Source organism: Onthophagus taurus, chromosome 1 (assembly GCF_036711975.1).
Source record: "Onthophagus taurus isolate NC chromosome 1, IU_Otau_3.0, whole genome shotgun sequence".
In the NCBI taxonomy this organism is placed as follows: Eukaryota; Metazoa; Arthropoda; class Insecta; order Coleoptera; family Scarabaeidae; genus Onthophagus; species Onthophagus taurus.
This window is the reverse complement of record NC_091966.1, coordinates 12632834-12648497: the sequence shown is the minus strand read 5'-3', so window position 1 is coordinate 12648497 and position 15664 is coordinate 12632834. Positions and strand designations below refer to the sequence as shown.

General features: G+C 34.8%; 1 protein-coding gene across 1 annotated transcript; it reads left to right on the top strand.

Annotated features, from left to right (window-relative positions):
- The first annotated feature begins 2465 nt into the window (after positions 1-2465).
- On the top strand, positions 2466-3182 carry LOC139430319 (jerky protein homolog-like). Its single transcript, XM_071197134.1, has one exon. The coding sequence runs from the start codon at positions 2466-2468 to the stop codon at positions 3180-3182; it is 717 nt and encodes a 238-aa protein (XP_071053235.1).
- The last annotated feature ends 12482 nt before the right edge of the window (positions 3183-15664 follow it).

Sequence of the window (15664 nt, the reverse complement as noted above, 5' to 3'; positions counted from 1 at the left end):
TAATGAAACGATATAAATGCATAAAATTATATTCTGTGATGATTGAAGGTTTATTCAACCTTTTCCCGTTCTGGAGATATCTTCTTTTACAAGAGGGGAGCGCTTTATTGCGAGAATGTGTTTTCGAATAAAGTTTGTTATTCGCATAAGGTCTACTTTTCCTTCAGATACATGCATTGCAATTGCCATGCTCAACGTTCATTGTTCACAAAATGTATCACAGAGAGTAATAACTCAAAATAGTTTCATGGTATAACCTTACAAACAGTGTTTTTGTACAGAATGTTATTGTTCCAATAATCAAAACGAGTGGGTTTTGTATCAAATCCATGCACATTTCAGGATCCGCTAAGTGTTCTCATCATAATCCGTGGTTCAACATATATCGACACTGCCAAATCTAGTGGATTAAAGAGCTATTCAGGCAGTCTCAATTGCAAATAACCTCTGGTTCAAACATTTTTATTGGCATATCTAGTTGTGCAGGATAAAATAACTAATCAATAGAAGTTGACAGTTACATAGGTTCTTCTTTACAATATTCAACACAAAAATAGTACGGTGCTTACGATATGTACCTTTTATAACAACAGCATTCAGACAGACAGTTTAGAATTCGCTTCATTGTACTCGTAACTTAGCTATAAAAGCAAATTACAAGAAGATACCAACTTCTTTCAGAGATTGCCTTCAATGACAAAGAATCAAAATTTCAACATACGTGAAAACCAACTGGCAATTTCATTCCTCCAAGAAACATCTTAGAAATGAAGTGTGGTTTTGATTTTAATTCTATTGAAACATTATCTTTCTTTAGAATTTTGACGTCGTACCTGAAAAGTGTTCATATACGAAACTGTAAATGATATAGGTGATCGCACCTATATCGTTTAAGCTATTAGTCGTAAAAAACTTTATTTGTTTTATCTATTCATATTTGTGATGAACTTAGAGCAAATTAACCAGACTGATCACTATTTAACAACATGCGCTGGATGACTTATAAAGTTTCCAAATCGTTTCCAAACCGAAATCTAATTTCATGTTTTAGTGCACCTTCAAACACTAGTGGGAGGTCTCTGCAGCGCAAATCTGGAACACTACTCCAGAAAAGTTCGGGAGAAACTACATGTTCCATTCGCCGTCCCATCATAAAAGGGTATTAAGCGAATTTTCTCAATGAGTTAGTTACCAACACAGCAGCTCGTTTATGTGTATGACACCTATTGATGAAAATCTCTTTAGTGACAACAATATACCCGCGAAGTTAGTAAAACACCATCATCCTCGACGCAACGAAAAAGGCTTCAACAGGAATATTATTTTTAGTCACTAGATCAAAATATTAACCCTAGGATACTTAACCAATAAAATAACTATAGTAACTATAATCTCGCCGGGCCTGAGAGGCCCGGTTTATGCATCCTAGGGTTAACGGAGAAAATAAAATGTATGGTAATATCCAAAGAACCAAGACGCTGCAAACTACAAGTTGAAGACTCTATATTAGAACAAGTTATGCTTGTTAAATATCTAGGTGTCGAAATTACAAGCTATCGAGATCTATGTAAGGAAGCACAAGTTACAAGAGCGACACAAGTAGCAGGGAAGAAATTTATACGTGTATAAGAAAAAATGATAATACATATATATGTATTATATGCTTTATATAAAGCCATTACAAATGAGTTGTAATTTTAATAACCTCCAAACAAAGAGTAGAGTGGGTATCAACATAAATTGAGTTACAGTGGAACCTCGATAATCCGTGTCTCTATTAACCGTTTTTCTCGATAATCCGTGCGAAGCCCTCATTTCAAATATCCGTGCATTTCAATGTTTTGAACCCGGTTAATCGTGCGAAACTAGTTTTGCAACCGATTCGTTGGCGCGTTAGTTCTACTACATACTAGTTATTGCTTATGCACGTGTTGCTTTTCGCTCCGTTTATATACGTATGCATGTGAATTTTATTAATTAATTTATTACACGTCTCAAAACGTTTCTACAATAGTGCGTGTTTTATTTATACAAGGTAAGAAGTTACTGTTTTTGTATGAAATATGTAGATGCTCATGAATGTTTTCGTATAGTTTAGGCTCTGTGCTAAACTAAAGTTCACTACCAAAAATGGATGCAAAGAGAAAGAAAATTGTTCTAACCGTCGAACAAAGCTAAAGTTGATTGAACGTCACGAGAAAGGGGATACTGTTTCAAAGTTAGCTAAAGAATACAATATTGGATTGCAAACTGTTCGAGATATTGTACGACAAAAAGAAAATCTCTTAAAATTCACTTCGCGGACCGATTCACTAAAAGGAACAGCACATCGTAAATCAACAAAACCCTCTACACTAGAAGAGTTAGACAATGCGGTATACCATTGGTTCAAACAAAAACGCACAGAAGGCCATCCAGTTAGAGGACCACTGTTATTAGAGAAAGCACAATGGTTTCATCAAAAGATGAACATTCAAAAACCTTTTCAAGCATCACAGGGATGGTTACATCGATTCAAATTACGTCATGGAATACGGCAGCTTAATATTCAAGGTGAAAAATTAAGTTCCGATAAAAGCGCTGCAGAATCATATCTTATAGAATTTAACCGTTTAATCGAAACATATGAGCTCACATTGGAGCAAGTATATAACGCCGATGAGACCGGTCTCTTTTGGAAATCATTACCGTCTAAAACGCTTGCGATGCAAAATGAAAAAAATGCTCCAGGTCACAAATCTAGTAAGGAACGTATAACATTAATGCCCTGTGCCAATGCTAGTGGAAGCCATAAATTACCACTGTTGTGCATAGGTAAATCAAAAAACCCAAGATCATTCAAGGGAACCGAAATGAAACATTTTCCTGTTTGTTATAAATATCAAACAAAGGCTTGGATGAATCAAGACATTTTTAAAGCTTGGTTTTTTGAAGAATTTGTTCCTTCAGTTAAGAAACATTTGAAATCAAAACACTTACCCGAAAGAGCAATGCTCTTATTGGATAATGCTCCAGAAGAACGTACATTACAAACGGCTGATGGTCAAATTTTTGTGCAGTATTTGCCTCCAAATGTTACGGCTTTATTACAGCCAATGGATCAAGGGGTAATAGACGCTTGCAAGCGCCGCTTTAGAAAAATAATGTTGCGGCTTCTTTTAGAAGCAGATTGCTCACTGTAAGAATTTTGGAAGAAATGGAACATCAAAGATACCATATATGCGGCAGCAGAGAGTTGGGGTGATGTTCCAAATGTAACAATACAAAAATCTTGGTTCAAAGTTTGGCCACAACACAGAAAATTTCAGTTCCTCCAAAAATGAAGAATCTACTGTAGTGACGTCTAGGAAACTCTTGAATGGCATACAAAATGTTGTAGAATTTGAATTTGTAGACATAACCGACATTGAGGAATGGTTACACTGCGATAAAAACGAACCGGGTTATGAAGTTTTAAATGACACACAGATTGCAACAATTTCGGAACCTACAGCAACGGATGCCACCGATGAGGAGGATGAAGACGAAAACATATCTACACCTGAAAAAAAAGTTTCACCAGAAGCTGCACTGTCACATGTAGACGGGCTATTAAGTTTTTTAGATCAACAAAATGATACAGATCACATAGATGTTTTGAACTTGCGGAAAATTCGTTCCAACACATGTTTAAAACTTTACAATAAGAAGAAACAGCTCCAAATAACTGATTTCTTTAACCAATAAATAAATTTGAAACATGTTGTTCAATTTATATAGTCTGTATACATGTACTCTATAGTTCCATAGTTTAGTAGTTACTTAAGTAGAGGGGCTCTATATCACAAAAAATATAATGTATTTCACGTCTAACTTTCTTTTAATTAAGACCAGCGACTATCTATACCGTTTCAACATTTTCGGTTTCGATTGAAGATTGAAGAGACTCTTTGGCGTTGACAAGAAAATTCTTAAATTCGGAAGTAGTATTTGTTTGCTAGTTTAATTAGAAGTTCTTAAGCGTTGTCTGAATTTATCACTCATCTTAGTTCAACTCCCGTTGACGTAATAAATCTCCAACTTGTTAAATTAAGACCGTTTTAGTTTATAAATGCAATATTAGCTTTTCAAGAAAATATAAGCTCAAGTTAAAAAGAATTACTTTTTCACTAAAAAACAACCTCCCTTTCACAACTAAAAATGTTGACCGTACTTTTGAGTGTAACTAATAGGAGAATTGACGGAATATGCTAAGGTAGGTATGTTGTTGAGGAACGTACTTCACTTGATGAAGATTACTTGTGCTTATTTTATTGTAAATAAATTATTACATCAAAGAAGAAAAAGAACGAACAATTTAGATAAGAAATTACATGAATCGAACATTAACAGAAATGGAATAAATTGTACTAAAATATACTGAAAAACAAATTTTTCTATGCGAGCTAACACCATTGAAGAAAATAATGAAGAAACGGGACGTCGAGAAAAGACTCTGATGTATAGAGAACAACAGTAACAGAAAGAAAATTAATATAGAAAAAGAATAAAACGAAGGAGTTTGTAATTAAAGAATACTACTAGAATTTTCTTGTCTTGATAGAATAATATAAATATTTGCATATAATGTAGCAAATCTTCAAAGAAATCATAATTTTAATTAAAAATATTTATTACACAGAAATGTAACGTATATAAAATTTAGTATGGCAATAAACAAGGAGACGAGCACTTGTGTTCGGGTCTCTTATTAACATACCATTAACGCGACGGCACCAGGTACGATTTTAATCATCCGTGCAGTAAATAACAATTTAAATTCGAACGCACGGTCTGAGCGATAAACAAGCGCGTTTACGAAGTCGCCCGGGGGCCCTAAGCGCGTCCGAGTGAGAACCACCCTGCCTCGTAAAAACTGGAACGTAAATATGTCCATCAACGGACGCGTATGACGTGCTAAACTATTACGAGCGTCGAGCGCACGTTTTAAGTATATTACAATAACGTGGAGCCGCGTGATGCGTTCCCGGGAAAGCAGGCCATCTGAAACAGGAATGAAGATTGTGGCCCGTCACGACAAAGTTTCATCTTAAATTGAATTTTCTATTATGCGAGTCCTTGAGCCGTGTAGTCTGAGAAGAGAGTTATCCAGAGTGTTTGTTGAAAGAAGTTCTTTTTCTTATCTAGTCGACTAAACTCGCGTCTTCGTGAGTCATACTAAAACCAAGCTTCCCTGCGGCTAGTTTTTAGATTTTATGCTTTATACTCAACATACGAATAAACTGTGTAGTCCGCATAGGCTATACTGAGGAGTGTAGACGATCGGTATCATCAATTTCTTGTTATTGTCTGGGAATATTTCAAGAAAATTTTCAACACACAATGATACATATTCATGAATCCGACCGCGCATACGTCTGTTTTTACCTGTTGTCCAAGAAATACGCATATGAATCGTGTGTTTATTGTGATGTGTGCCGGGGCACATCGACGCGACTTGTGCGGTGAACATTGTTACCGGCAATTTACAATTCAATGCCCGATGACTTTGCATGTCTAATAACGTACGTCGCGATACGAATCTGGCCCGTACCGTTCGCGATGAATCGATAAGCCCGCTTGCGCTTTTGTTGCTTCCAAACCAGGCGAAGAGATAGTATCTTTTGTCCAGTCTCAGACGGAAAACGGGAGAAACCACACGACACTTCTAATTTTAGAACATATGGATCACACATTTGAATACTACATCCAATAATCGAATATGTAGCAATAAAAAAGCTACATCCCTAAAACCTTAAATGTTTTCTCATAAATATTTCTTGACAAAACAGTGCAAGTCGTGTAAGAGCAAAATCTGTTGGAACTTTTACCATCTAACACAAAAGCCAATCGTAGTCTTTTTAAGGTAAAGCAATCTTGTCGACGTGGCGAGTAGAGTTCAGGTTCGAAACGACGAAAAAGGAGAAAGAAGAGTAACGCTCAAGGAACAATACAACCTCGAGGCGAATGGCAAAGTGAACGGGAAGTCTAATTGTCGCCTCGCGAACCGACCGAACGCACACCATGTAAACGCGGAACGCATCGGCGTTTCGCTCGAATGGCAACGGAATTAATGCACATCGTGTATGTTGCTTGTTCGTGACCCTGCCCTTACTCATCCTACGATCTGCGTGTAGATACCGAACCGTATGTTCTAAGACTAAAATAAGAATAGAAACTTTATATGCTCTATTCCGACATACAGAAAATGTTTCTAAAATTTCTAAAGCGTAATTTTTTGCTATCTTCGTGTTAAATGATAGCGGAAATTACACTTGATAAACTGATGAAAAGCGTGCAGGTTCAGACATAATCGACGAATACTCAACTCACCGCACGATTAATTGACGACGTTACCTCGAGTAATTCTCTATTCGAAAGCTGTAGGTGCCTCGCTGTGTATTAACGCTCCTATCTGCAGAGATGTAGATAACGATCGCTCGGTGGAATTCAACGAACGCCCGTCAATTATCGTAGAGATGGATCTATCTATCGATGGAATTGGAAATTTGCTCGCCGCCGTGCTTAAATCGGAAATTCTTCCGGTACCGTTACGCAAAGTTATGCCCAACTAATGGCGAAAGAATCTAAACATATAAAATTGTTAACAATTTTTTAACACGTCACATAACAGAATTTTGAATATATTAGAATATACATTTTTATTCATTAAAATGAAATTTCTATCTATTTTCCGAAAACGCCATCAGTTACAACGCAGTAATCGTACTTTAGGAGGAAAACATTACATTTCCAACATTCCAGGCATTATTGTGACTTGGTGCATCCTGTTGATGACAAATTAATACGTGCGTAAAGTACGATTCTCTTCACAACAGGTGCTAGGCTAAACGATTTGCATAAAATGACGATGTTACGACAAATGCGTCGGTGTAATAGAAATGACCACGCCTCAAAGCTCGCGTATGTACTTTTTCGAATACATAATGAGAAGAGGTGTGCGAAAATTTAACGGTAATAAAGATACATTGATTGATTTCAAAACGTAATGGACTATAGATATGCAAATCGATATCCATCACTGTAGTAAAAATATATATAGTCGTTAATGACGTTTAATAATGAAGGGTAAATTTGCATTTTTATAGTGAAGAGTAGATTAAGATAAAACGGTGGAAATAACAAAAGTAGGAGATTAAATAACATGTGAAACTTTTTAAAGAATTTATTTTTGTTGTATTTTTCAATAGGTGGTAATTTTGAATGAGATTAACTTTACTGATACTAGAAAGATGGAACTGTTAGTTATTCAAACTCACACCAATTATAATGGTGGTTATTCTCTGCGATAAATAACCTCGATCTAGATCTATCAGTGACATTTATCAAAACGCAATCCGCGTGCCTTCCATGTCCCATTTCTTTCGAAGCCGGGCCGCTGCAAAGTTATGACCTTTCCAACCGCGCCATGAGAACTTAATCTAGAAAGCGCGTCCACGATTGGGCTCCGGACCGATTTTTTCCCTGTCGCGCCCTAGATTTGTTTCGGTTAAAATTAATGGGCCGTAAAACAAATATCCCGAGGGTGGATTTGAATGAATCGCGCCCAGGTCGACGGCCCAAATTGGGTGCTCAAGTTTTATCGGCCTGTCGAAAAACGTTCGCCCGCTAAGCTTAAGCCGTGGAATATATCACGGTTGGGAGCAATGATTGATACATCAATCTGTAGACGAACGTTATCGGGTGCCTCGTTTCGAATATCTAAAGATAACGAATGATTTTTTTTTATTTTTTTCATTTTAAAGTTCGTTTCACAGACAATGTTGGACGATAAATAAAGCTAAAAAAGGGGAGACTCTCGGTTATTCTTATCTAAAATAGATAATTTACAAAGATATATTTTTGAAACAAAGTGCTCTTTAATCAAACTGTGTATAAGCACTCGAAACTGTTAGGTATAAAGCTCTTGTAGAAATCCCTATGGTTTAAGTATTAAGCGTAAAGTGGCATCGGGGGCAAAACGAAATTGGCAATTTGGAACCGTTAGGGCCACGGCACCAACAACGATCGGGTACCATCCGAAGCTTTCTATAAACGTCGTGGAATGTAACCGATCAGAGAGGATTTTCCGTCAACGATGGACGGACGTGTCCGCGATTCGCGACGTAACAGCAATCGGGAAGCGCACGAACCGCTGCGCTGTAATTGCAGACCGAGAAGGAAGTAAAACGTGCCGCGCCGGGTATATCATTTGTCGAGAGAACGTTCCCGTCGTAAACGGACTTAAAAATCAAGAACGGCGCGCCGCCGTTGTGTCGTGCCGCCCCGCAACTCCACTCTACTTGACTAAGGCTAGAACGGACACATTTCTATTTAGAAGACGTGATACGTACCAGTCATGTTCAACATGTATAAGTCACTAGATTTAAAATTCTCATTTTCATATACTCTATAGCTAGATTAAGGTTATTTTAAATCATATATGTTCATTAACCATAAAGTTTAAATAACCATAAGTATAACGTAAAGTTAAAAAGTTATGTTTTGGTGATTTTTCTAGATTGATGTTAGAATGTGGTTTCCCATAAATGATTCTCTCACATATATGCAACTTTATCGCATGACATGTGTAATATAGCGTAGATGTCGCCTCTACCGTGATATTTATCCGGTGAGTCAGACACTGTATCAAGATGAAAATTCACCTTATTAAATTATATAATGTACACCAATGTGCACTTCCCATATAACTTCTGAACAGATTGAAATATTGTCTTCTTGAAACACGTCGAGTTCTATTTAAAATTTCTTGCTTCTCCAGAAAAGAAAATATTCTGTTTTCCAATTTATCATTTCACCCTCTATCATGTTCCCTGATCGATCGAAACTTCCTGTGCGAAACAATAAGGCCGTTACCCTCAATCGAATAGAAAGACCATCTTTCAAAAAAATCGATAATCTATGTAAAAAATAGTACGATTGGTAACATTTTTCAGATCCTAAAATTGTTTAATTATTACAATAAGTAATATTAAAACTCAAAATCTGCTCTATAAAAGCTTTGGTGACGTTTACGAAGTTTTCGCGTAAGATCAAGAAGACACAAACGTGCATTGTTCGGATCTCTTCTTCTAGTGCATAAGATTCTCGTGGCATCTCGCTCATGCACTTTTATTGATTTTTATTTCAACCAACCACGGGCGAAACGACAGTGACGTCTCCAAAGTTTTTTCAAATTTTCATTATTTTCTTTGCCCAGTTTGAAAAACAAAAATTTTTGAAGTCTTCAATTTTGCTAAACAACTATCAATAAAAAAGGCCAATAAAAAAAAAGTGTAACGGCCCCATTATCTGGATATAATACGCATACTGGAAACTGACTTTAAAACCCAATACCATAATTGGAAAATTATCATTCTCGATTGTTATTATTTTTAGCAAGTATCGGTTTAAAAAGATCCATGGAGTCTCTCTAAAATGCCGTTACGATGTGGTTAGTAAGACGATTTATGGAGTTGGCGAGAGCCGAGTAATTTATCGAATTGAGAGAAAGTTTAGGAATCAAATTGTTTTCCTTGGTCGTGACTTATAGTAGTGTATTCTTCACAGCGAATCTTGAAAGATAAAGCGTTAATATTTATGTAGTATAGTTGTATTAGTGTGTTAATTTTTCAGATTGCAAAGAAAATAATAACAATATTTATTAAGATAAACATAACATTTCATGCAAGTCTTATATTTTGACCCTTAGATGAGTTCTTGAGCTAAATATACATAAATAACATACGAGGTGTGTAAATTAAGTAATGAGACTGATACGCCTTCAGTGCGAGTTTGAACTCTCTAAAGTCATTTGGTTGTCCGTAACGATTTCGAGAAACAGTTTTTTCTAGTACGTTAAAAATGAGTTCTAAAAATTTCGAGCAACGCTGTGCTATCAGATTATGCTTCAGACTTGGGCACAGTGCAACGGAAACTTTTGCAAAACTTCAGTAACCCTACGGAGACAGTGTTTTTTTTTTTCGGTGGTTTAAGGTATTTTCAGAAGGAACAGAGTCGATTGAAAATGAACCACGAAGCGGAAGGCCTTCATCTTCAAGAACCGATGAAAATGTCGACAGAATCCGGGATCTTGTGCGTTAAGATCGTTGGTTAACAGTCAGAATAATCAGGCAAGAGTTAAATTTGTCTCACACCACCTTGAATTTTTGGAATCGATTAAAAATGATCCCCATTTTCTGAAACTTGTCATCACTGGGGCACAGAGCACGCAGTGGCACATTTCAGCCTCTCCAAGGTCCAAAAAAGCAGAAGAATGAGAAAGTCGAAGATCAAATGCATGCTGATTTGTTTTTCGAAATTCAAGGAATCATCCACGAACAGTATGTGCCTCAAGGCTAAACGATCAATCAACACTTTTACCGAGAGGTTCTTGAAAAACATCGAAAAAGGGTCATTCGTGTGAAATCAAACATCAGGAACTGGGTGTTGCATCACGATAATGCGCCTTGTCACACAGCAATTTCAATAAACCAGTTTTTGGCCAGTAACATTCCTGTTCCTTTTTCTCTTCCTGAGATTGAAAAATCTGCTTAAGGGAACTCATTTTAGGTCCGCCATTAATTACAAGCTGCTCTCGAAGTAGCAATTCAGCTCACAAACCAACCCTAAAAGCACACTCACCCCTTCATCTCAAGAATAACGAAATAGTATTCATAATACTACATACAGTTGTCATTTGATCAATTTTCCCACTTCTAAGTGAGTATTTTTCTTGACACAAGAACTGTTACGTTGACATGAAAAGTTCAATGACTTCAAATTTATATCTTTTGTATAGTTTATATAGTTATTTACATCTACAATTTCTCTTTAGTTGGAGTCAATTCGTACAATGCCTTTGATAATTCTAAAACTGAAGATGCGATTTCATTTCTTGGAATCGACCTCTCATTCGATTATGTAATGTCCAGTGTGGAACGTTATAATGTATGTCTGACGCTTTTTAAACCGACATTTTATTTTCTTTAGTGACTTATAAATCATTTGCTATATTTTGTTCCACACCATGAGCTACACTCAACTTTTGTTACGCAATTATGTTATCTAAAAAGAATTAAGCAAAAGGAAAAATCAAATTCTTCCATACTCACACGTTTAATGAGGTTAACTATGTAATGGTTGGGTAATTAGGTACTGGATACAGTGGAACATTGCTTGCAAAAGTAATACTGACTTATGTAATGTGTTCTTTAACGTAATAATGAATGTATAAAATTTATAAAAATTATACCGAACATGCAAACTTTAGGTAATTCATACACAAGAGATACAGCAAAAGAGTTTCCATTTGGAAAACGATCGAAGTTGGTATGGAACTAAAATTAAGTACCCGACAATGGTCAATCGTATGCGGTATTTAGGCTCATTCTCTGACTCACCCAACAACAATGGCATCTAAACATCTCTCGAAAGCACCGATAAACCAAACATGAATCCAAGTGACGAATTGTCTGTAAAGGACTAAATAAAAAGGAACTAGTCACAACCTTTTAAATATTGGTGATTTGTATATTTAATTACCTTTATTGATCCTTTTCTACAACCACAACATTTAGCTGTTTCGTTGTATGAAGGTTTCTGATGAGATCTTTGGTCTTAGTTACAAAAACAATTCATAAAGCAACGTGGCAATAATTTTTCTTTGTGTACTTATACATGTAGTCAATTATATTTCTATTAGATTTAGGTTTCTTGGATAAATAATTTTTGTAGCAGATTTATTCTCCTTGTTGTATCAATGTGTTACTAACTGCACTTTATTATTGTATCAAACATAAAAATGAAACTACCCACCGTGTGTTATTTACTGCATATCAAGAATTGTGCAAAATTAATGCGAACATCCGCGAAAGAAAAAAATGAAATTCGAGTTGGAGAGAAAATACAAATTATATAAAATGCCAAATTTAATGAGTGCTTAATTAAATTTTATAGTGTATTACTCGTATCATATGATATAATATATACAGTTTTATATAGCTAATAATTACTATTATTAATTTCATTAACCTATAAAAGTAATGTGTTTTTAAATGTTGAAAATTTTATTAAATATTTAAAATTGTTTATCATTATTGCTAAACATTATTTCGCATCTGGTGTTCTCAAATATCTTTGAATTTTCTTTGTATAAGTGTTTATATTTGTGAATTTGTCAATATCCACATTTTTATTTCTATTTATGGCAATTGACATCGTAATCCCATAATTTAGAATGCTTTTAAATTTGTCGCTTCTTCTGAGAAAGAATTATTTAATTAATTTAATTCATTAAATTTATTAATATATCTCGGCAACCACTCATTAAATATTTTATACATAATCCTTTAGATTAACTGGAAAGAACGTTAGAATGACTTATTGCGGAGATGTCTCCACAGTAGAGTTTCTTAATTTACCGATTATTTCATTTACTGGTAATTCGGAAATTGAAACACCAATTAGCGATAAATTTAATTAATTGTAGGTAATGTGTTGAAAATTATACAACATTTATAAAATGTTTGAAAACGTAGATGGAAATTTTCTAGAAATTAAATTGTTTGTGTTTTATATGCGAAGAAAAAAAAATCCCATTTTAATACGGAAGTCACTGTTTTAGTATTTAGATTGATGCAACAATAGGTAATTTCCGGTAAAACACGTCTGTTATTTGAATATGTATACGGTGGTTTAGCCGATAACAAAAAGTTGAGAAAACCATGTCCATTTTTGAATATTGGATTGTATGAAATAAATGAAAACATAATAAAAACAACACCTTAATATCTTTTATGATGGTTGAAAATCTATCTTGTTGATTCATCAATAAACTTCTAATGTTGAGGTAGTGCTGTACCCTTCTTATGAATAGCTTTAGATGTGATTTGATGTGACAGATTTGTGATGGGGAAACGAAAGAATAACTTAGAAATTACATTCATTTCAAAATATGAAACACGTTGAACGGATGTGCATCAGCGAATTGCACCGAATAAACGATATTGTCAACAATGCACCATTGTTTTGCTCGATGTGTTCAGTTTAAGTAAATTGAATAAAATTAAGTAGTATGATCGATAACGTTCAAAAATAAACTTCAAATAAACACCATACATTAAGCACCAACTAAATACCTATTCTAACTAATGCTCAACGTAGATTCATTTAAAATTTTGTATTATCGTCATTCTTTGGATATTTAAAAAGTTAACGCATTATATTCGATCAAGTAACACTTTTATTGTCCTTAGCCAATCTTTGAGTTGGTTTAGAACATTTATGTAGTATTAACATATTCTTTATTGAACAGTTTAGTTTTCTCATTGACGTTTCCATCCAGAACGGAAGATATAAAGTTAATGAATGGTAAATTCTTAAATTTGTATTACCATATCTTCCCTTCTAGCTTTGAGATATTGTTATCGAAACATATTTATTTTTGTACCAATTGAAATACAAATTTTCTTAGATCTGTTCCTGTAAGCCCAAACAGCACAATTATTAATAATTTTTATTTTTAATTATGCTTATATTTAGCTAATTCCTTTTTCCGGTTTATTACAACAATATTAAGAATTTAACAGTTTGTTCTACGCACATTAAGACATACAAAAATATATTTTATTTTCTTGTCATAGCGATGACCATGAATCAGCCCATCCTTTGGGAGAGATCTTTTATTATTTATCATCAGCTCAGTTCAAATTTTTAAAGATATTTGTACATTTTTCATTTGGACTTTCACAGTGATGCATAAATCCTTACACGATACTCCAATGAAGTAGTTAAAGTCTTCTTTAAAATATTTTTCGGATTATTTTATGGAAGTCTATGAAGTTTATCTATAGAAAGAAAAGCAGCTATGTATCGCATGAGATTATTGTCATTTCGAGAGTAATGTGATCCTCTTGATGGGAAGTCTTTCAAAAACTTTCTTATACAAGTTAAAAACTCAGATGGTAAACGATGATGATGATGTTTATGCCTTTGTTGTAGCTTCAGAATTTTCCTCCTCAGATTTTCCCGTTTTATTCTATGAATGGCTATAAATGCTGACTTCTATTCTTGCATTTTCCTTCCTATTCCATTTGCGTGCAACATTTTTAATGCGTAAACATCCTTGTAGGTACAAATTCCGTTCTGTAGTTGTTTTCATATTAGGACAAAATCTTTTGCTGGTCATTAATGCTGACTTTGTGCTTATATTTACATCTACAATCTGGCATAGGCTGTTTTGGTATACTTGATCTTACATTTTACTTTTTAACATTTCCATTTATCTGAACACTTTTTTTCTAACAAATTTTTTAGCAACCTTGGAGTTGTTGCAAAATATCTGTCCTAGCTTGCTATGTACATGAAGTTGGTTGCCTGGAACTATCAGTATCCATTTTATTAACAATCCACTGTTATCAGAAGCCTAGTCACACTTCACAGAGTAAGATTTGTCATCTGAAAAAAATAGAAACGGACTTGATAATTTGTTAATGCTATGTTAATATTAAAAAATTAATCTTTCATTTTTAACTATTGTTGTATTTAGCATAATGCATTATAGAAAAGTTAGGCCCAGCTAGAAATATTACGAATAAAACTCTTCACCGTAGGAAAAATTAGTCAAAGTACTATCAATCTTCAGTAATTTTTAAAATACTTACTGTATTACCTCTCCATTAGCAGAACTTTGTCGATGAGCTTAAATCTTGCTGTACGCTCATGTTTTATTAAAAATACCACAACAGTAAAGAAATCAAGTACTAACAAACATAATCTGCTTATTTTCACCAACAACGCGAGGTTATCTTATATAGACTAGCTAATAGTTGTTACTTCTTATTTTACAATTTGAAATGTGAAAAGTAAAATTCTATTTGAAGATATGACGTAGTTAAGTCAAGTTATTTGGAGAATTCCAGACTTAACGTTCTTCGGTGAACTGTCGTTTTTGTTCGAGACGCGCTAATTCAATTTCGAGTTTTATTTTGTTCGCGATCTCGACATCGCTTCAGGGAAATATTTGCATCTCGCGCATAACTAAAGCCATAACAGTAAATCCGCTCGACTATTATTACACTATTATAGGCATCCTCGAACTCCTCGAGGAAGAAACCACTTCCATCGAAACTTTAATTGTATTACGGTTTATTGATCTTGAAATACAATCTTAAAATAGAAATTATGAAAAGATTGAAATCAGTATCAATATAATTACGGGTGAACCATTAATTTGGTCAATTACTATTTGTAAACTTAAATCGGTGCTTACAAACTCTAATGACAATAACTCCTCAATGTCTTCAGCAGCTTGGCTGTCGTCTTGGGGATAACCCGGAGGGACGACGGCGAAGCCTATTAGGGTTAGGTATCCGAAATGGCCAGCGGTCATCTGTTCCCTTAAGTTTCCCTGAGGGGACCGAGGATTTGCTACCGTGGCTGGGAAATGGGCGTATTAAATTCTAGTAGTTTGCATCACCTGCCCGAAATGTCAAACTCACAAATGTCCTTAGATTATCCCGTGAATATATGGCCGAATTTGCACTTAAGTTCCGTCGTAAATTAACGGCAACTTCCTCGATGCTATCGACGATACTGCTGTTCATTTAACAAGCGGGTTATCCTATATCAACTTTTAATCCGAACG